Below are 20209 nucleotides of genomic sequence, written 5' to 3'. Positions count from 1 at the left end.
CTGATGACTTGAAAGAGTATGATTTTTATTGCTGTTTTTATTCCCTGTTTGCTTGTTTATTTTTAACAATGGCCAGGAAAGTTGACTTCAACATAAAATTTATATGATAATTTTGAGGCATGAGAATTGCTCTCGAACCTTGATTACTTGAAATGACTTTTCTATCTTGTCATCAGTGTCACTTGACTAGTGTCTTGAGAGAAATAATTCGAGAAATTGAGATTTGAGTTGAGAAAAAAACTTGGAGAAGAGAGGTTCTTCACAACTAGTTGGAGACCCACATAGAGAAGTGAAATTAGTCCTGCATCTAACCATGAAAGGCAGAAAAAGCATAGAGGATTATGGACATGCAGGCGTTGGTGGTCCAATATTTGGAACGGTGGCCATTCGGGACCAGAAAAATCCATATAATGTCTACTCTTCATTGGAACTTCATTAAGAGGGAGTGTGAATGCTGTATAGTCTCCTGGAGAAACAAATAACGTGTGATTTTATCTAATAAGACAAATTACTGTCAGTTCATTCAAACTGAGAAAAACATAGTAACTTGAAGACAAATCAGAGAAGACTGAGCTTCTTTAAAAAATGGAAATGTAAATATTTTATACATTGATAGTGAATTTCATAAGACATCCAAGAGCATGAGATAACATCTATGTAGTGCTTTAATTTTAAATATTTCTGTGTTTGTATAGATATAATTTTATATAAAAATGCATAAAAGTGATAATGACATGCAAGTAAATATTTTTTGTTCTTAAAACACTGGCTATTCACTTGGCTATCCACTCAAAAACAAAAAACAAAATTGAAGTCCTAGTCTATAATAGATAATATATATTAAATAGATCCTAGATGCATTAAAATGTTTAAATCTAAAAATCAGTTATGTAAATATACAGTCATAAACTGTAGGTGACAGTATGCCCAATCAATAAGACATTAGACCCTTTTTATCACTGAGAGCTAAGAAGCTATAAAATAAAATGTAGATATAGTAGATCAGAAGAAAATGTTTTTGTATATCAAAGATACCACGAATAATACTAATAGTTACATATTCCTCTTTCACATTAAAATAAATACATAATCACTCTATAGGCATACTGGTAGACATGAAAAGAAGGTTCTTTGTACTTTAAGCAAATAAGAGTGAGAAGTTAAAATGTTAAGTAAATAATGGATTCAGTAGTATGAATATATTGTCGTGTTCATAAACGTGGTATAGCATGTGGGAAGAAAACATGAGACACATTTGCAGATGACCGAAGATTGAAAAATACTGGCATAAAATTTAGAGTTTTTTTGACAATTTCTTTAAATCAGCAAAAGGAAAATTGATTTAGATATACACTACATTAGTAGTAAACTGTAAATATATGTTACCATATATCTATATGGAAAGCCTTCATTCATAAAAGCAATGGAGACATTTATTAAATTCAGTGAAAGAAATCATGGGAAGTGCAGAATAGATTCCTAAGATGTGTTCTGTGGTTCGTACACATTTAGACTTACCTGCTTGTGAAGACCCAAAAATATATTAAAGGCATGCAATGACAAGTGTAGGCACATTATAGAGAATCAACTACTACTGTTAAGTTTGACCAAAATTTCACCTTTACTATATTTTTTAGGTGTGTGTGTATATACCTAAATACATATGTATGTGTATGTGTCTATATATATGTATAAATAGTATATATATTATTTTTAACCTCTTAAAGGATTAAGGGCTACAGGTATTTGATTTTCTTAATTGGCGAAGAGATAAAGAATACCACAGAGATTTGGGCATTTTGTCATATTTTCTTTTTACTGTACTGAACACCTCAAGCATGCTAGAAATAGCTGGTCCTACAGTGATATTAGAATGATCACAACATCTAGCATAACACAGCAATGCACAGCATTCAGAATTTTAAATTAATCTGAAGCCTCAATATAAAAATGAAAAACTTAGTTTTAATTACTGCTTAAAGTTATTTAGTTACAGAAGCAAAAAAGGTCTGTAGCATTTTCAAAAGTACTGATTTAAAAAATGCCTGGGAAAAAATTGATTTTTGTAGAGGAGACACCTTGGATGTTTGGTAATGTATTGCAGATAGGAGAGCATGAATTCATGCACAGATCGTTACTCTGAAAGAATGGAATACCTTATAATAAAGTGTCTTCAAGGAAATAAATACATTTTCTTCTCCAAAAAGGATTCTAGATCAATGTATAGTTTAGAGTGATGTGTCGATATAGCTGATTATAAAGATATTTTCGTAGGTGATGAGTCAGCAGAGATTTAGAAAAGAAAAAGCTCCTTGATACTGGCCTTGGCAATGATATTTTTGGACATCACACCAAAAGCTCAGGCTACAAAAACAAACAAACAAACAAAAATGAAGCTACATTAAGCTAAAAAGTTTCTGTATAGCAAAGAAAACAATCAATGATGTAAACAGACACCTCCTAAATAAAAGAAAATATTTGGAAACCAATATCTGATAAGGAGATAATATCCAAAATATATAAAGAACTCACTCAAATCAAAAGCAGAAAAACAACTCAATTTAAAAATGGGAAAAGGACCTGAATATACATTTCCTCAAAGGAGACCTGCAAATGGCCAACAGGTACATGGAAAGGTGCATAATACCAAGGAAATGCAAATCAAGACCACAACGTGATATCACTCCACATCTGTTATGATGGCTATTATCAAAAAGACAAAATATGACAAGCATTGGTGAGGATGTGGAGAGAAGGTTCCTCATGAATAGGTGAAAAAGGGTTTTGGGTGTCTCATTATCTTTCTCATGAGAGAGAATGAGAAGTTATAAGACTGAAGGTAGGTAGTATGTCAGAAAGAACATGAAGTGGTTGACTATTCCAAGTAAGGGGAGAGAAAGGCTTAACTAGTATCACACAATACAGGAGGAAGAACGTGTTATAAAGGAAGGGAAAAACATGAATTGTAAGCCATTCTAACTGGAATAATGTTCTCTTAAAGCGGAATTGTAGCACAGGGCTTAGGAGTAAAGGATTTAGAGATGTGCTTAAAATGAATTCCAGATCTGCCACTTACTTATATGTAACCTTCAGAGTGGTTCTTGATCTCTCTATGTCATAGGTTCTTTATTTGTAAAATCAGAAAAACAGAAATTGTGTAAATGTGCTGTTGTGAGGATTAAAATAATGTATTGCAGCTCTTAGCATGATGTGTCCCACATGGGAAGACACTAAATGATAATTTATAATGTTATCATTTTGTTACTGTTCATAGAATAGCTTTACCTAGATATCCTGATGAAGTACAGTTCTGTGTCTCAAGTAAAAATAAGAGCATCCTGTATCAATAGCAAATATAAAGAAAATGCTTTCAAGAAATGTGGCGGTAGATGGTGGCACAGATTGCGTGAGGGTCTCCGCGGTATTTTTGAAGCGAGTCATAAACTTACAGAGAGAGGGAGACTTTGGGCCATATGATCTAGGAGTTCCCGTTCAATTCCAGAAGTGTCTTTCTAAATCTAAAGAAATTTCTGACAAATTCTAGCTAAGACTTTATATTGACAAAATAAAAAATTTAAATATAAACTTCTTAATTTAACTGTATGTATTTTTTCAAGGTAAGACATCAGAATAATACTAGTTGGTTTTTAGCTGCTCACTGTTCAGAAATAACAAAAGGGAAAGGAATTTTTCCTATTATCACTCTTGTTTTCCTGGAAACTCTAACTGATGTAATTAGAAAACTAACTGAATCATTATAACTTGCTTACATGGAAATCCCAAGAAAATAAACTGAAAGCTATTACAACTAATAAGAATTATAACAAGGGTAGAAGACACAAAGAAAATCTACAGAAATTAATATATTCCTATATGGCAGCAATAAATAGATAACAAAATGAATATTTTGTCTCATACATAATGCAATGAAAATAATTATTTAGAAACAAAGTTAAGGAATGTGCAAGGTTTAAATGAAGACAATTATAAGATTTCAGGAAGAGCAAGAATGAACAACCAAATAGATAAAAATAGATAATTTCCCCTGGGGGAAGATAAAATGTTGTAAATATTTAAATTCTACCCAAATTTATTTATAGCTGTAGTATAATTCTCATCAAAATCTTAATGGAATTTTATTGTTAACCTAAAAATAATTGTCCTAAGGCTTATAAGGAAAATTAAAAACATGATTATCCATGATCATTTTTAAAAGGACAGCTATGAAGAGGGAGTATGTTGCAACTAAGATAGCCTCAAAATACTCTTAAATTCATAACAGCTAAAATAGTAAAACACTATTTTCAAGCCCAAGACTTGAAAAAAAAAATGAAATAGTAGAAGATACACCCTGAAGACCTAAGGATGTTTAAGAATTTAATATAGAACAAAAGATGTTCTTTTCTGTCATTAAAGAATGATTAAGTAATAAATGGTGCTAAATCAAGTAGTTAACCATTTGGAAGGGAAAAAAGTATAGATTACTGTTCCTCTGTATTTAACAGCCCAAAGTAATTTTCATGTAGAGTAAGACGTAAATGCAAACCTCAAAATGTTTCTGTCACGTTGAGGTAGAGTGACTTAAACATTATTGTGAGGAAATACTCATGAGTATGTATAAAGACTTGCATCAGCTCTGAGGATTTTGTTTTGACTTATAATGACAGTGAAAACTTCAAAAGTTTTAAATATTTAACAATGAACGTTAAGTTTAGGTTAGGTCAAATATTCATACAGTAGAATATTATGCAACCAGAAAGAAAGAAGAAAGAAGGGAGGATGGCAGGAAGGGAAGGGGAGACTAAGGTCCATATTTTAATAATAAATAATATTTATAAGCTCATAACAATAATTATATATGTATAGTAGTCTCTTTTCACATGAAGACTGCTTGAGACTGGGTAATTTATAAAGGAAAGAGGTTTAATTGACTCACAGTTCAGCATGGTTGGGGAGGTCTCAGGAAACTTACAATCATGATGGAAGGAGAATGGGAAGCAAGGCACCTTCTTCACAAGGCGGCAGGAAGAAGTGCCAAGCAAAGGAGGAAGAGCCCCTTATAAAACCATCAGATCTTGTGAGAACTCAATCACTATCATGAGAAGAGCATGAGGGAAACTGCTCTCATGATCCAATTACTTCCACCTAGTCTCTGGACACGTGGAAATTATGGGGATTATGTAGATTATAATTCTTGATGAAATTTGGGTGGGGACACAAAGCCTAACCATATCAGTATGTGTGCATAACCAAATATACACACAAAAGCAATAAAGAGATACAACAAAATGTTGACAGGGATCAAGGCATTAAAATTAATCTGCTTTCTTGTGTTTATTTCTCTAATATATGTTGTTAATTTTCTTTAAATTGCATACACTTATTCTAAATAGAATATAGGTGTTTTAAAATCCTACTTGATACTCAAAACCATTCCTGTGCAATAGGCAAATTTTTATGAAGAGAAAAGAAGAATAAGATGACAGTGTGGTCCTGTGATAAAGATTAAACATATTTTAGTTTTCTAAGTTCAAGAAAAAAGGCCCAAGAAGAGATGGAATATCTTATTTTATATAGCTGGAATGTTATCGCACTAAATTGTCTTTATCAAAAGATCAAGTCTTCATTTCGAAAGAAAACTGGCAAGAGAGAAAAGGTCCAATAGCAGCAAGAGAAAGTATATCTAGGTATTTGGGTGAAAATAGAAATTAATTGCTAAAGATGCCTAATTATCATTTGATCAGTTGTAGGTACCAGTAGTAGCACTCAAAATAATTACTATGTAGGCTTTAACGTTAACTTGAAAGCAAGTAACTAAACATGGAGCATAAGAGCTAGGAAAATAGGGAACATCATATTTCATAGGTTACATAAATTCTTCCAGTCCTTCATCTCTATTGCTACAAGGGATATCCTTATAAAGCCACATTTTTATCTCAGAATAAAATCCATTTTGTATTTCATTCCTTATGCTTGCATCATTATATTCATAGTGTCAAAATAAGTACCATTGGATAGAGGGTATATGCATGATCCTAAAGAGAAATGTGGGTCTTAAGCCAGGAGATATTCCTTATTTACACCGGAAGGGATAGACCACAGATACTAATAATTTTCAAAGGGTGCACAGTAATGAGGAAAGAAATCTGTTTCGTCAGGATTTTCATTACTAAAATGTGGGGCACGGTGTAGAAAATGCATTGCATTGGGGCACCTCACAATTCTGAGGTTTTACAACAGTTACATAAATGAAAATTCAAGTAGAGGGCTGGATGTATCTTTATTAGCACCCTTTCAAAGGTACAGAGGGATTTTGGCAGGAAAGACATCTGTGCAACAGCATGAAGCTTTTACAATCCCACAAGTTGAAATTCATGGAAATGTATTGACATGCCTGGCTTCTTTCCTTTTTATTTCTTGTGAGGGAAAGTCTCTCTCTTTCTCCCTCTTTTCCTCCCTCTTCTCTATTTCTGTCCAAAGCCTTTATTCAGTTGATATTTTTGTTACCTAAAACTTACAACCTCCAAACTACAATCGACACATAGGTAACTCATTCTATTAAGATACTTGTATAAGCTTTGCTGAGGCACTTATATAAGGTGTTTGAACAGCAGTCTAAGAGTGACCAGTAAAATAACTTTTAGTGGCTATGTAGTCAGTGATGTGAACAGAAGTCAGCCTGGATTCCATTAATCTACTGGCCTTCCTATTTAATGCTTATTTAAAAAATATTTTAGTAATAATTCAGCAAAGCATCATAGTTGTGAGTGTTTTATAGCTTTGTGACCTGAGGCAAGGTAATATTCTTCCAAGCCTCAATTTTCTCCCTTGTAAAACAAGTTAATAATACTATAATATAGTCTCATGTAATATTGTATAGTACGGTTCACAGTATTTGCTGATGATTGGATAAAGCAATGCATATAAAACTTTTAGAACATGACTGGTACAAAATAAAGAGTTGGATACACAGTACATATTATTTTGAAAGCAGTAATGATAGGAATATGTAAAAATATTTTATTGCCATGGGACAGCGTGGAGAATGTTCGTGATGACGTGCAGCAGAGAACTTGGAAGTCAATTGGGGAATCGATAACTTTAGTAAGGAAAAAGATACCATTCTTTATTTTGGATGATTATTACTCCCATGTATTAAGCACCCACTCTGTTCCAGGCATCATACAAAGCAATGCATATTCATTTTCCCTGTTTCTCAGAACAACTTGTTATTAGTGATGTCACCAACTCATTCAAGTGAAATAGCTTCATCAAATTAAACACTAGCAAACAGAAATGCCAAACTCTGATCCCATATCTTGTCAATACCAAATCCTGTTTTACTTTGCACTAAACCTCACTGTAATTGAGAAGTTGCTCAGGTAAAAAGACCCATCAGGAGACATGCAGGCTTTCTCACACTGGCTTTGAATTAAGTCAGGGGCAGAAAGCCTGCCCTCCAATGGTCATATAGCAGAACTGCATCATGAACAGGCTGCATGGAAAATGGTGGGTCGTCTGATTTCAGGGCCACAGGACTTAACTCTAATGCTGACCTAAAAATATTGGTGGAGAAACGATCTTTACAGAGGCGATAACTAGCCTTAAATGATGGCAAATGGGTACACTTTAGGCAAACTACAAAAGAAGGAAATAAATGGGTTAATAGTAGAATTTTCAGGGTTCGATGAATCAACTTGAGCGTGGCTTTACCATATTTGAGCTATATTGGACTTTTGGGCTTGGTCTGAGAAAAGATCAACTGGCCTTTGGACACCCAAGAAACCTTTTGTGATAATGCAGGGATAAGTCCTGGGAGAGTTTGTAAGCAGAACGTTGTCGGAGTTGATCATTCTTACGTGAAAATTAACTGTGCCACTCATTATCTATTGCTTGATAGAATTAAGACAAAGAAGGGGACAAAGGTTACCATGCTTTGAAGAGGTAACTAGCATAGGAGTTCTGAAGTTAGGATCTTAGCCAGATTTCTCATCTGTGATTACTTCAGGCTGGCCTTAGGCTACCTGAGACCCCAGGCAGACATTTTTTTGCAGCTCTTTTCATATATATAATTTAATTTAGCAAAGTAGGTGTGTTAGGACTACTCATATAGCCCAGTTTCCAATGATCCTAAGAAATAAAAACTACAGCAGCTGAGGGAGATAATTTGATTTTTTTGAAGGGGCCTGTGGAGTTCTAAGATGATCCTTATAGGCAAGAGTTCTAGAGCTCTTCAGGACATTTGCTGAATGCCATGTGGGGTAGAGGTCAGAGAGTTCTCTGAAGGAAACAGACAGAAATCAGAGGCCCTTGTGGACTCTCCTCAGACAGTACTGGCAGCTCTCTGCCAGAATCCAAAAGAAAATTTGGAAAATTTTGAGGAAAGCCTGTCAATGTGCAAAGATCACAAGAGTAAATGCCTCGGGGGTGAGGAATTTCCCTTCCCTGGGGCAAAGGGTATTACTGAGCTACTTTAAACTGTTCTTGTGAAGAATAAATTAGATAATACTTGTGACTTACTTAGATATTTCCTTGGAGATCATCCACAATCAATCAATGTTAGATGGCTAATAATATCCACCCAGTATTCACAAGCTGTGTCAACTAAACCAATTTTTATATACACTCCAGTCAGGTTGTTGTATTTTTATTTCCATTGGTTTATAAGTACTAAAGCATGATTCACCATGTTTGGTACAATGGTCATAAATCTTTTTCTTCTAAACAACCATGACCCTGACCTTGGAATTCCCATGCTAACCTCCTTCCCTTATTCCTAAGAGAAGGAAATAAAAAGGCAAGATGCTAAAGTCAATATCAATACTTTTGTGCTGCTAAGAAGTAGATGATTGCATTTAGGTGGTCTAAAATTACATGGTGGTGTTTGGCAATACATATATCCCCTTTGCTACCCTGTATTTTAAGTAAATTGTCATAATACAAGTGAATCTCTTATATCCTGATGGTGTACTCTCATGTGGTGCTTTCTTGTCTTTACAGATCCCCCAGATTAGTTATGCATCAACGGCACCTGAGCTAAGTGATGACCGGCGCTATGACTTCTTCTCTCGCGTGGTGCCACCCGATTCCTTCCAAGCCCAGGCTATGGTAGACATTGTAAAGGCCCTAGGCTGGAATTATGTGTCTACTCTCGCATCCGAAGGAAGTTATGGAGAGAAAGGTGTGGAGTCCTTCACGCAGATTTCCAAAGAGGCAGGTAGGATGAGATTGCTCTGATCAAGTTGGCTCTCTTCAAATGTCTGTGGCTTGTAGAGTTCTCTTCAGACTTTATTAAATGAACACTACAGACTCTTACTTTCCCAGAGTCCTGTGAGTTACACCTGTAACACCTTCATTGGTAAGACTTTGTTGTTTTTGGAGAGATTTTCGAAGTTGTGAAACTGAGATCCCTTGAGTTCTAATAGAATAAATGAAGAAAAAAAGTATATGTCTTACTTCTGCATAATGGGTAATAGGGTGGATTCTAGCCTGTGTATGAAAACATGGGAAAACGTGGCTGGATGTAGCTCCCCATGAAGGCTCTTCCTCTCTGCCTCTCTCCAAAATGGAGAGAATAATTTAGAATTATGTGAATACAATCACGGTGGCACTTTGATTTGAAGAATACCTGGAATTGCTCTGAATGACTTGGCCAAAACAAAAGTAAATAAATTATCTAAGCAGTAGAATGTATTTAGACAAACAGTCTTTCAAACTTGAGATTATTTTGAGACAGCTCTCTTTAGCACTTGGAGAGGAATCTCTTACGTTTGTTTATTTAGCTCAGATTGGAGGTAATGGGTTCAAATATTTGGCCAGCTGTCTTCCAGTGAGCAGATTTTGCAAAATGAGACAAAATTCTCTCACTTAAAAATTCTGACAATAAGTATTCGGGTTTCCCCATATGAATGTATTGGATATCGTAAATACATACAAATATGTATGCTTAGATATTCTCATACTGTTCTTATGTTCAAGTTGGGTGCTCAGTGTTGTAAGCATTTCATGCAATTTAAATTGTTATTTACCAGAACAGTTTACTGACCATAAAAGCAAACAAACAAGCAAAGCAACAGAAAGAGAGCTCCATGTTATGAGGAAAGATGTCATAAATTGTGAAGATATAGCTTTGAGTATTTGACTGTCAGATTACAGATATGCCCAGAAATATAGTGCTTCCGGATATGGATGATGCTAACATAAAGAAACTAGGCCTTATTTATAAATCTCATGTTTTTAATTCAGTGCATTGTTAGCTGTAATTTCAGAACTTCACAGGAGATCTGGGAAGATCTGTGAGATTCTTATTCTCTTCCTTCTGAGTTAACACAGCTGACTAGATAGCCTCTAATCATTGTCAAGTCTCGCTCTAACCACCATTTCTGGGTTCAGATGCAACACTCACAAAAACTTCCTTTGTTTTGCTGGGTTGGTCTTACATTTCTAGTGTCTTCTCCCACAGCACCTATCACAGGTTAGTATAATTTCTTGTTTGTTAGTTTGTTTGTTTTTCTATCTAATCTTCATGACTATAGGAGACCATGTCTGTCTCATTTTCTACTATGGCCCCAGGTGCTACATTCCTAAGGGACACATTTATGCTACAATTCAGTTAGAAACTTTCTGATTAGGAAATAAATCTTAACTCTGGCCTTGTGGCATGCTGTGATTTATAGGACTCATTAACAATTGACTTCATAAATCCCCAAAGAGGTATCTAATCATTTTTGATGACTATGTTTTTCTTTCTTTCTTTGTTTTTCTGAATCCTGCCTTGATCAAACTAAGGCTGGAGGCTGACTTAGAAAAATATCTAAAATATCAGGATAGAATAAAATAGACAAAATAAGATGAAAAGAAAATATGGGTAAAATAGTAAGATAAAGCTTAGAGATAAAGGGCATATGCCATTTTGCACTATATCATTGTTAAAAGTGAGCCTCAAATTTAACACTCAAGCTTAAACTGGATGAAGCAAAGGAAGAACGTTGCCCATTCTGTTACAGGATTTACAGCGTTCATGAGGTCAAAATCATGTTGATTATTCCTTGCCTTGGGATCAAGACAGATGTTTGCTCTGGGTCTGTATAAAAAACTATATTCTATAGACAGGTCAACAGTGACTTTCACATGGTGGTTTATTCCTGGTGTCATTTGGTAGAAACTTAAGACATTAATATCTGAGTTTGCTATCATATATAATGACTCTTCTAAAAGGAGAAGCTCTCATAATATGATCTGAACTCCCTAGCTTATCTTTTTAGCTAATCCTACGTTGAACAGCCCCAGCTAAAAATAAAGATTCTATCCGTGGCAGCCATTTTGGATGAAATCTTTCCATTCTAGAGCCTTTCCCCTTGAGGACGGGAGTAGCTAAAAAGCCAGCTGGTGCTGCAGAAATGCAAGAAAACAGTGAATGTTTAGGTGAAGTCTTGAAAATTAATACCTCTCCAAGGTATTAATAATAAGTAGTATGGTATAAGTTGTGTATATATAATAAGTATTTAATAAGTATTCTTCTTTTATACATATTATAGTATTTGGAATGTATTTATAAAAGTATTTAGTAAGTATCCATCTTTTATATGTATTATGGTATCTGGTATGTATTTATAATAAAATGCATTGGAACTATATCACATGTGCAAGTGATTTAGATGCATGAACCTATGTGCTTAGCAAATACCCCTCCTTTTCAATTAGAAGAAAGGAAGAAAGAAAGGAAAGAAAGAGAGGAAATTAGTTTAAATGATGTGGGGTAAGTCTACTCAGTGTTTGTATGGCCTAGAGCGACATGAAATACATTCAGTGAGTTTCATTTCTGTGGGCCTCTCATAATGCATGCATCTTGCCGCTGCAAAGGTGATTCTGGTATTTAAAGACACACATCCCATGACGTCTAAAAAGAATCCATCTCCTTCTCCTGATGTTCAATTGAAGAAATAATCTATATTCTAGTTCCAAAAGAATAACAATATAAAGGAAAAACTTATCTATTGGAATTTCTGGACAGTATATATGGTTAGGGAATTCTGCAGGGTAATTTTAAATGTTCACTTTTTTCTTTACCTGCAAACTCACCCTCACAAAAGATATAAACCCAATGTTTATGGGTACGTGAGGTGATGTGACACAAAAATAAATAAGCACACTGGTTATGGTGTCAGAAAGACCTGGGTTTGAATAATGGACTCCATCACTCTCTTATTTTGGCTATTTTGACACATGTTTTAACTTTTCAAGCCTAAACTTCCTCATAGAAAGAATGAAATTAATGATTTCTGCTTCACTAGGTTGGTAGAATATATAAGATGGTGCATGAGGAAGCATTCAATACCCAACAATATCTAATTACGGTGCATCACATTGGCTCCCTATAAATAAGGAGACTGGTTGTTTGAGTCTGAAAACTTTGAAAATAACTTGAGTAATAGATGTTATCTGCCTTGAGTTGTAATTAGAAGGTTATTTTTAAAGCTCTTTCTATTCTTATTAACATGCTGTCACGATGTAAGATGGATATGAAGAAAAGGAAGTGAGCTATTTGCATTGTCCTATGTAGAATATGTGTCTGTGTGTGTATATATATGTGTGTGTGTATGAGAGAGAGAGAGCAAGAAAGAGAGAGAGAGGGTGCATAGACTCAGTGGTGTTTTTTCTGTATACTGCTGGCAGGTTGGAAGGATTTACTTCCATTGTTTCTGAACAGTTTGACTTTGAAGATTGTGATTCTTTTCCTCTATAAAGGACCTCACCCTTTTAAAAGGCTTTAGCTTCAAAATTTACTTTAGACTTAAATCCTGAGGCAGAGGCTACTTATAAACCAGAGCCTAAAGCATGTCCACCATGCACACAGTCACAGTGCATGGATGAGCGCCTCTTCATTATTTACTGATAGAACAAACCAAGACAATGATGTCAGAGAAAATAAGCCATCCTTTAACAGAGGCCATGTAATTGTTTAAAACATGGAAGTCTAGGCACATTTTCACTAAGCTGTGAAAGAAAACCTCAATATTTATTCTTTCAATTATAGTCCAGCAGATTTAAATATGCATGGATGCTGTTCCTTGTTGAACTTTCAAAGAGAACTGTAACATGATTTTCTCAGATGATGAGGTTTTGTAAAACAGTTATATTTGCATAAATTGCCCTGTTTATTTGAATGAATGCACATGCAATAGCAACAAAGGCAATTTATTTCTTAATATTGCAGGGAATGAAAGAAAATCTACTCTCAATGAGCTTTAAAATTCAAGTCAACAAAAACGACCTAAATTAGACATTAAAAACTCCTTTATCTAAGTGAGGGTCAAGGTAAATGTTTATGATAGCACGTGGCACTAATAAATTCCGAATTCTTTTAGCCAAATCTGATTCAAGCACTGTAAGACTAAGGACTACATATGTGACTCTTACAGTCCATCAGACTATTTCCAGGAAAATTTCATGAATACTGCTTGTCAATATAGCACAAATAGTAACAATTGTTACTGCTATGCTGCCATCATACATGTCGATTTATCAAAACCTAAAAGAAATATCCTTTTGGTATTTTACGGTGATCACTTGACATAGTTGTATTTCAATTGTTCTTATAAAGGGGTTATTATTATTCAGATAAATTCTAGGATTTATTTTTAATTAATACTTTAGCATAGCCTAGCATATTCTTTCCTAAAATACTTAGAGGAAGATTTGATTAACTGTTATTAACTATTATTCAGTCTTCAGTTCTTTAGAACTCAAGCTCTATTAAAAATACAAAAATTAGCCAGGCGTGATGGCGTGCACCTGTGATCCCAGCTACTGGGGAAGCCAAGGCAGGGGAACTGCTTGAACCCAGGAGGCAGAGGTTGCAGTGAGTCAAAAATGTGCCACTGCACTTCAGCCTGGGAGACCGAGCAAGGCTCCATCTCTAAAAAAAAAAAAAAAAGAAAAGAGCTAGATGGATTTTCCTACTATGGAATTTCAGAGCACTGTATGCCTCTCTCCTTCACAGATACAATGTTCTATGTTGTTGTGTGCATTGCCCATTGTCAGTCTTTGCCAATTTACTTTAAGCTCCATGAGGGCAAGGACATTTTCCTGTGTTTCCATTATCAAAGATAATTCCTAGTACATAGAAGACAGTCAGTCATTATTTCTTAATGGAAGGAAGAATTGCATTTTTCCCATTTGCCCTTTAGGAAAAAAGGAAGCATGTAGAGAAAGACCTTACGATATGTAATTTTGCTAGAAGGCCATAAAATATTATATCCTAGATCTGCTTACTGTGGTTTATTACAGTTGCTTTCACTCTGAATTTACACCATTATTTCCTCTCACCATTCCTATATAAAACTGTTAGCAATATGGGGCAACCAGGCTGTAATTCCTAATACCATCATCTATATTGAAATCTGTTTTTTTTTTTTTTTCCTTTCTGTCTGTGTCAGGGTGATTATGGAAGACTGACATGTTTTAAAACTAGGTAGACTATTTTCCTAATGAGGTGTTTGGTGATTCTAGCTTAAATATAGATATTAAACATTTGAGAACTCAATTTTAAGACACAAAATCACAAAATTCTTATAATGTCATTTATCTTTAGGTACATTTAAAACTAAACTGTAAGTTCCTCAAGAAAGACTGCATTTTATTTGTTTTGGGAACCTCAGTGGTTAGCACAACATTTTAGCTTTTAACTCATGCTTCATTTGTTAGCACCTCTTGAGTATGTCCCCTTCCCCCATCATTACAGTGACCTCTGAGACCCTCTTAATTCACCTTGATTTATAGCTATCATTATCTGTTCTTCCAGAATAATCCCTCCAAGACCTTGATGTAAGAATGTCTTGTTTCTTTCAAAGAAAGTATCTCATTATGTGGAATAATTTAGTTGAAGTCATGCTTATGCCCCATTCTTTAAAAAGTTTCTTTGATCCCTTTTTAAAATGTGTTTTGAATCTTTGAAAGAAAATGCTAATTCCTGAGGTACTAATCTAACCTCATTTCCAGTGTTCAAGTCATCTTGCCATCATCCCTATCAGAGAACTTCTGTAAAGCCCCTGTAATAAACATGTAAGTGGCCATCTCACAGATTATTCCATCCATGGTTTCTATGTTTATCAAAAATTAAAATCATAGCCATGTACAGTGGCTCACAGCTGTAATCCCAACACTTTGGGAGGCTGACGTTTGCAGAACACTTAAGACCAGGAATTCGAGACCAGCCTGGCCAATATGGTGAAACCCCGTCCCTACTAAAAATATAAAAATTAGGCAGATGTGATGGCATAAGCCTGTAGTCCAAGTGACTTGGGAGGCTTCCCTCTTTTAGAAGAAACTGCCGCAGTTCCCAGTAAGCTTTGTACTGTGGATTTTTTTTTTTTTTAACTTTGATTCTGATAACTGAACCTCCTTTGTTTCTGCTTATTTTCTGATTTTGTTTCGCTTTCCTTCCGACGGATTCTGTTTATTATCTCTTGTAACTTAAATTATTTTTCTGCTTAATCTAGACATTATTGACTTCTTTTGTCTGCCTTCAACCTTCATGAATATAACCAGGGGTGTCTGCGAATTCCACAGCACCCTATTTAAACTCTATCATGGACTTTGTTGTATTTCATTGTAATCATCTGCCTAGTTATCCTTTCTCATTAGAGAGTAAAATTCTTGAGGCTAGATGGTATGCTACATTTGATTTTCAACACTCAATATCCAGAGCCGTGCCCAAGAGAGACTAGGTTCAATAAATGCATATTGAATTTAAAAATAATGTGTTAGTGATATAAGTGATGATGTCTTTGAGGCTGTAGTGAGTACAGTAAAGCTGTTGAAAGTTTTTCTAATTTGAATTTTCTGAAGTGATCATTGATCTGCTATAATTAACTTTATAGGAGGGAAAAATGGGACAAGAAATCTGGTGATATGACTTGTACTTATGCAATATATGCCAGAATACCTTCTTTATGGTAGGTACTATTTCAGGGTAATAATGATAAATAGTAATTCTAGTAGAAACAATAATAGGACAAAAAACCCTCTGTTTTCAAAGAGTAGAATTACATATTTAGAGCAATGAACACAGCCTGGTTAGGGCATACTACAAGGAAAGATTCTGAAAGAAGGTAGATCTTAACTAAATCCCAAAGGTAAGTAGATGTTAGCCAGACAAAGCTGACCTAAAGAGGTTTGTGGATGACATGCTTGGAAGAGAGAAGCATGTTAAAAGTCCAAAATAAAATTGCTTGATAATATTTAAATACTTGAATGTTGTAAGAGAAATACTATTGCTTTGAAAAATTGTGTGAATCTTGAATTAATATGATGGAAAATTCTCTTCCAAGCAATGTAGCCATTCCAAAAAATTTTCTGGCTTTTGAACCAAGAGCATCGGGTTGTGGCCCTAATGCCTCCAATAATTCATTGGGAACTATCATATTGTTTCTCTGGGTTGGAAATTCATCACATATTAATTGAGAAAGGTAGTCTTTCTTGGGTCAGACAATTCTCAGATGTTTATCTTCGTAATTACAACGGATGGGTTTCTCCCAGGCTATGGATTGTCATTATTGCCATGGGACTAGAAATAGATAGTGACAGGGTATTTTTGCTGGATGAGAAAATAGACAGTGAAAACTCGTATCTCAGCAATTCCTTCTCATCTCTTCTGCCTGCCATCATTGCACTTGATAAATTTGAGGGGATATGAAAAGAGCTGGAGGTGAAGTGAACTCTTCCTTTACTTGCCTATTTTAAGCACTACCATAGGATGCACATGCTAAGGAGAAAAAGGTGATGGGATTCTGGCAGAGACGTTAAAGATGCAGTGTAAGGAAACATAGCTCATCTTTATATAGAGGGGTAGAGACTCAAATATGGAGAATTTTATTGAGCCATGGAATTTCTTGGTTAATTGGCTGAGGGGGAAGAGCACTAGTGTTCTGTGACAGTTTACATTGGGAAGTAGCCACACTTTTGTAATAATATCATTATAGTCAATAAACTTTAGAGGCAAAATGTTGAGTCTCCTCTATTTAAGGAAGATGCATTCAGCCTTCTAGGTGAAGCTTTCTCTTCCTAGTCTTCACAAAAATGTTCATTGAAAGAGGTTGCTACTTCTGTATCTCATAGGTTTTGATAGATGTCAGCAAGAGAGAGAAATTTCACTAGGAAAATTTTATATGTATATTGGAAGGATATTGATTAGTTTTTAGAACTAGAGGAAAGTACCCAGAAAAAGTTTCAAGGATAGCCCGATCTAGAGTAGCTAAAAATTTCAGAGTAGTAAAAGTTACTTAAATGCTTAGTGTCATTACTGAAGTCTAGCATATTCAATATGTCCTCCACTCATATCATGGTGCTCAAATTTCAGTATCTTATCAGAGAAAGTGAACTAGTGACTCATGGAACTTGCCTATGTTTGAGTTTTGGGAAAATAGGACACCTTGATTTTGAGTCTCTCCAAGGCCATAAACAATAGGGAAAATATATTTCCCAATGTAATTTTAGTGTTGTAACCAAAAGTTGGGTAGTCACAGCGTAAAAAAAAAATGCTATCTTTTTGGTTGCCCTTACCAAAGGCTCCCCACTGTTCCACCCCTACCCCTGGAATACACAAGTAAAAAGGAGTAGGCTTAAACTGTGGCCACACACACAAAAAGAAGTATTCATTAAAACTGAGGCATGAAATTGGGCACCGGAATTAGTCACATGGAGAGTTCTGAAAAACAAGTAAATACTCCAATCCAAGAAATATTAAATTAATAAATGGTTGCTTGCAAAATATCTATTTATTGAACTTCAACTGCTTCCTAAATTGTTTTGTATTTTGAACAACCTGATATGTGTAAATGTAGCCTATTTGAGACCTGCACAAAGGGATCTGTTTTCCTTTAATTTGGCAAATGGATACCTGCTGTTAAATCTTTCAAGAGATTATAGAAAATTCTACAAAGCTCCACATCAATTGCATTAGCACTCTCAGTCAAGGTGAAGGGAGCAGATGATAAACATATCTGGCAGTAATGGTAGCCGTTCCAAACACACTGCATTGACTGACTTTGAAATAATAGTTTGACCTTATATAGCTCCAAGTTTGTCTATTTCCAGTTATTCATATTGCTTGTTACTCTTTTGCCTACATTACTTAAAAGCAAGCACTTAAATCATATTGTCCATAGTCACTGGACAGTATTATTCCATTGCATTAATATTTTTACATTTGGCATTAGTTGTCAAACAAGCTCCTGTTTAAATAGGCAATCCTCAAGTATCATTATACTCTAAAAGCAATGATATTAGGGTGTACCTTTGAGGAACTAGTGTATAGGTTGTGAGAAGACAGAAGAGCAGACAGAAGGTACTGGTAGGAGACTAAGTATTAGTCATGGAACAAAAAGATCATGAGAGTAGAGTCTCAATCACAGGATGCTAAGTAGGGGGGGAAAGCCATGGGGCAAAGGTACAGTCAGGAGAGGATGGCCCTGGTAATCAATTGCTTTATGTGTTTTCTTTATATTGCAATATTTTCAATATTTTCTGGAATATTCCCTTAATGTTACTGAACAAAAAGTTTCCATTTCCTCATGCAATGTGGGTAAAGTTTAGATGGAGCTTATTTTCTCTGAACAAATTCACTCAGCCTTAGATGATTGCATTCAGATAGAGTAATGGCTTTGGGTGGCAACCAGATCAATAGCATAAGACACTTCTATTGAGCTGTCTGATTCCCACTTTGACTGGCTTTTGACTGATAATTATTATTTGCTCCCTGGCTTGTGTTCGCTTCCTTCACAGGGAGAACACATCCCCATATCTATTATATGAAAACATAAAAACTTGTTTACAGTTGACTGTGTACAAAAAACAACTTCAGCCTTGAAGTCAGTCTCCTAAGTGTAAACTGCATGGATTAGTTCCCAGTGAAATAATGAGGACCTGCCCTTTTATATCATGACCTTGTCTTATGCTCCAGAAGGGAGGAACTGGTACCATGCATCATGACAATAAAATTTCTAGTTATTTGGAAAGTTCTTTTTTATCTATGTGAGTTTTTTTTTTCATTGTTGTTTCCACTTGTTTATTTAGTCTTCATTGGATATTCAAATCACTTTTTCAAAGCATTTTTGAGAATTAACCTCTCCCCCAAAAGTGCAAGTGAGATAGACCAACATGGGATACTTAAGCAGAAAAAAAAAAAAAAGTCAGAATTCTTTGAAAGATTATTAGGCAATGCAAAAAACCTGAGGAAGATGTAAGGCATCAAGAAGCTTGGAATGGATGGGAAAAGAGACTACTCTAGTGATGCAAGCAGCGGAAGATGACAGACTGTGTCTTCAAGGTACCACCAGAGGGATGAGTCAGCTCCCACTCCACAGAGGCCTTCAATTCTGGGCTCCAAGCTCAGCATCAAGTAAGAAAGTACCCCATTGTCTGCTGTTGATCATGTGGTCATCCACTGGCTATAGGAATGTGGGGTGTTTGACGACAATTCCATAGGATGGTGATTTTAGATATCTCAGGATAAACATAGAATCTTGATACCCAAAGAGTAAATAGTAAGGGAGAAATGATAAACGCAAAGGATGAAATGTGATAAAATAGATTTTCTTCTCTATTCTTATAGAGCACATTTGGAAAAAAAGAAAAAAAAATTAATAGTGATATAAATTTTTCTAGTTAAAGTTGTTCTGTTAAAATTTTGAAATTTGAAATGAAGGGATTTTTTTTCCTTCTTCTTCTTCTTTTTTTTTTTTTTCCCTCTAACTAGATCCTCAAAAGAAACCATCACAACTTAAAATACATGTAGAGGATTTTCAAGCTACTAGCTTTCTAAAAAGATACAAAATGTGATTTTCTAAGGTTTACATCTGTGATATGGTTAAGAGATTTTTACAGGATAAGAATAACTTTTGCTTCTTTGTGCTGGACAGTTTGTATAAACAAATGCTATTTCATTTCTTTCTTTCTTTCTTTTTTTTTTTTAACAATCCCCAAATTCCTCCAAGCAACCTGTGGAGTTTTGATAATGGCAGTAAACAAACATTCCTTGAAATGTAGAAGAGTGAGAAGACAGGCCTTGTTCCTGCACTCTTCCCTACAGGGACATGGGACATGGATTTAATAAGGTGGCTGAACAATCTGTGCTGAAGCCCAGGAGAACCAAGACTGCTTAAGAAAGAAAATGACACGGACTCATCATATGCCGGGAAAAGGATGAGAG

General features: G+C 35.1%; 1 protein-coding gene across 2 annotated transcripts in view; it reads left to right on the top strand.

Annotated features, from left to right (window-relative positions):
- The window catches only part of GRM7 (glutamate metabotropic receptor 7), an 880316-nt gene that overhangs the window by 264806 nt on the left and 595301 nt on the right, over window positions 1-20209 (top strand). For both annotated transcript variants that reach the window (XM_023218573.2, XM_023218571.1), the window contains exon 2: window positions 9001-9217. In XM_023218573.2, the coding sequence (XP_023074341.1) occupies window positions 9001-9217 (217 nt within the window). The remainder of the gene's footprint in view (window positions 1-9000; window positions 9218-20209) is intronic.

Source organism: Piliocolobus tephrosceles, chromosome 2 (genome assembly GCF_002776525.5).
Source record: "Piliocolobus tephrosceles isolate RC106 chromosome 2, ASM277652v3, whole genome shotgun sequence".
In the NCBI taxonomy this organism is placed as follows: domain Eukaryota; kingdom Metazoa; phylum Chordata; class Mammalia; order Primates; family Cercopithecidae; genus Piliocolobus; species Piliocolobus tephrosceles.
This window is presented reverse-complemented; position numbering and strand designations above follow the sequence as displayed.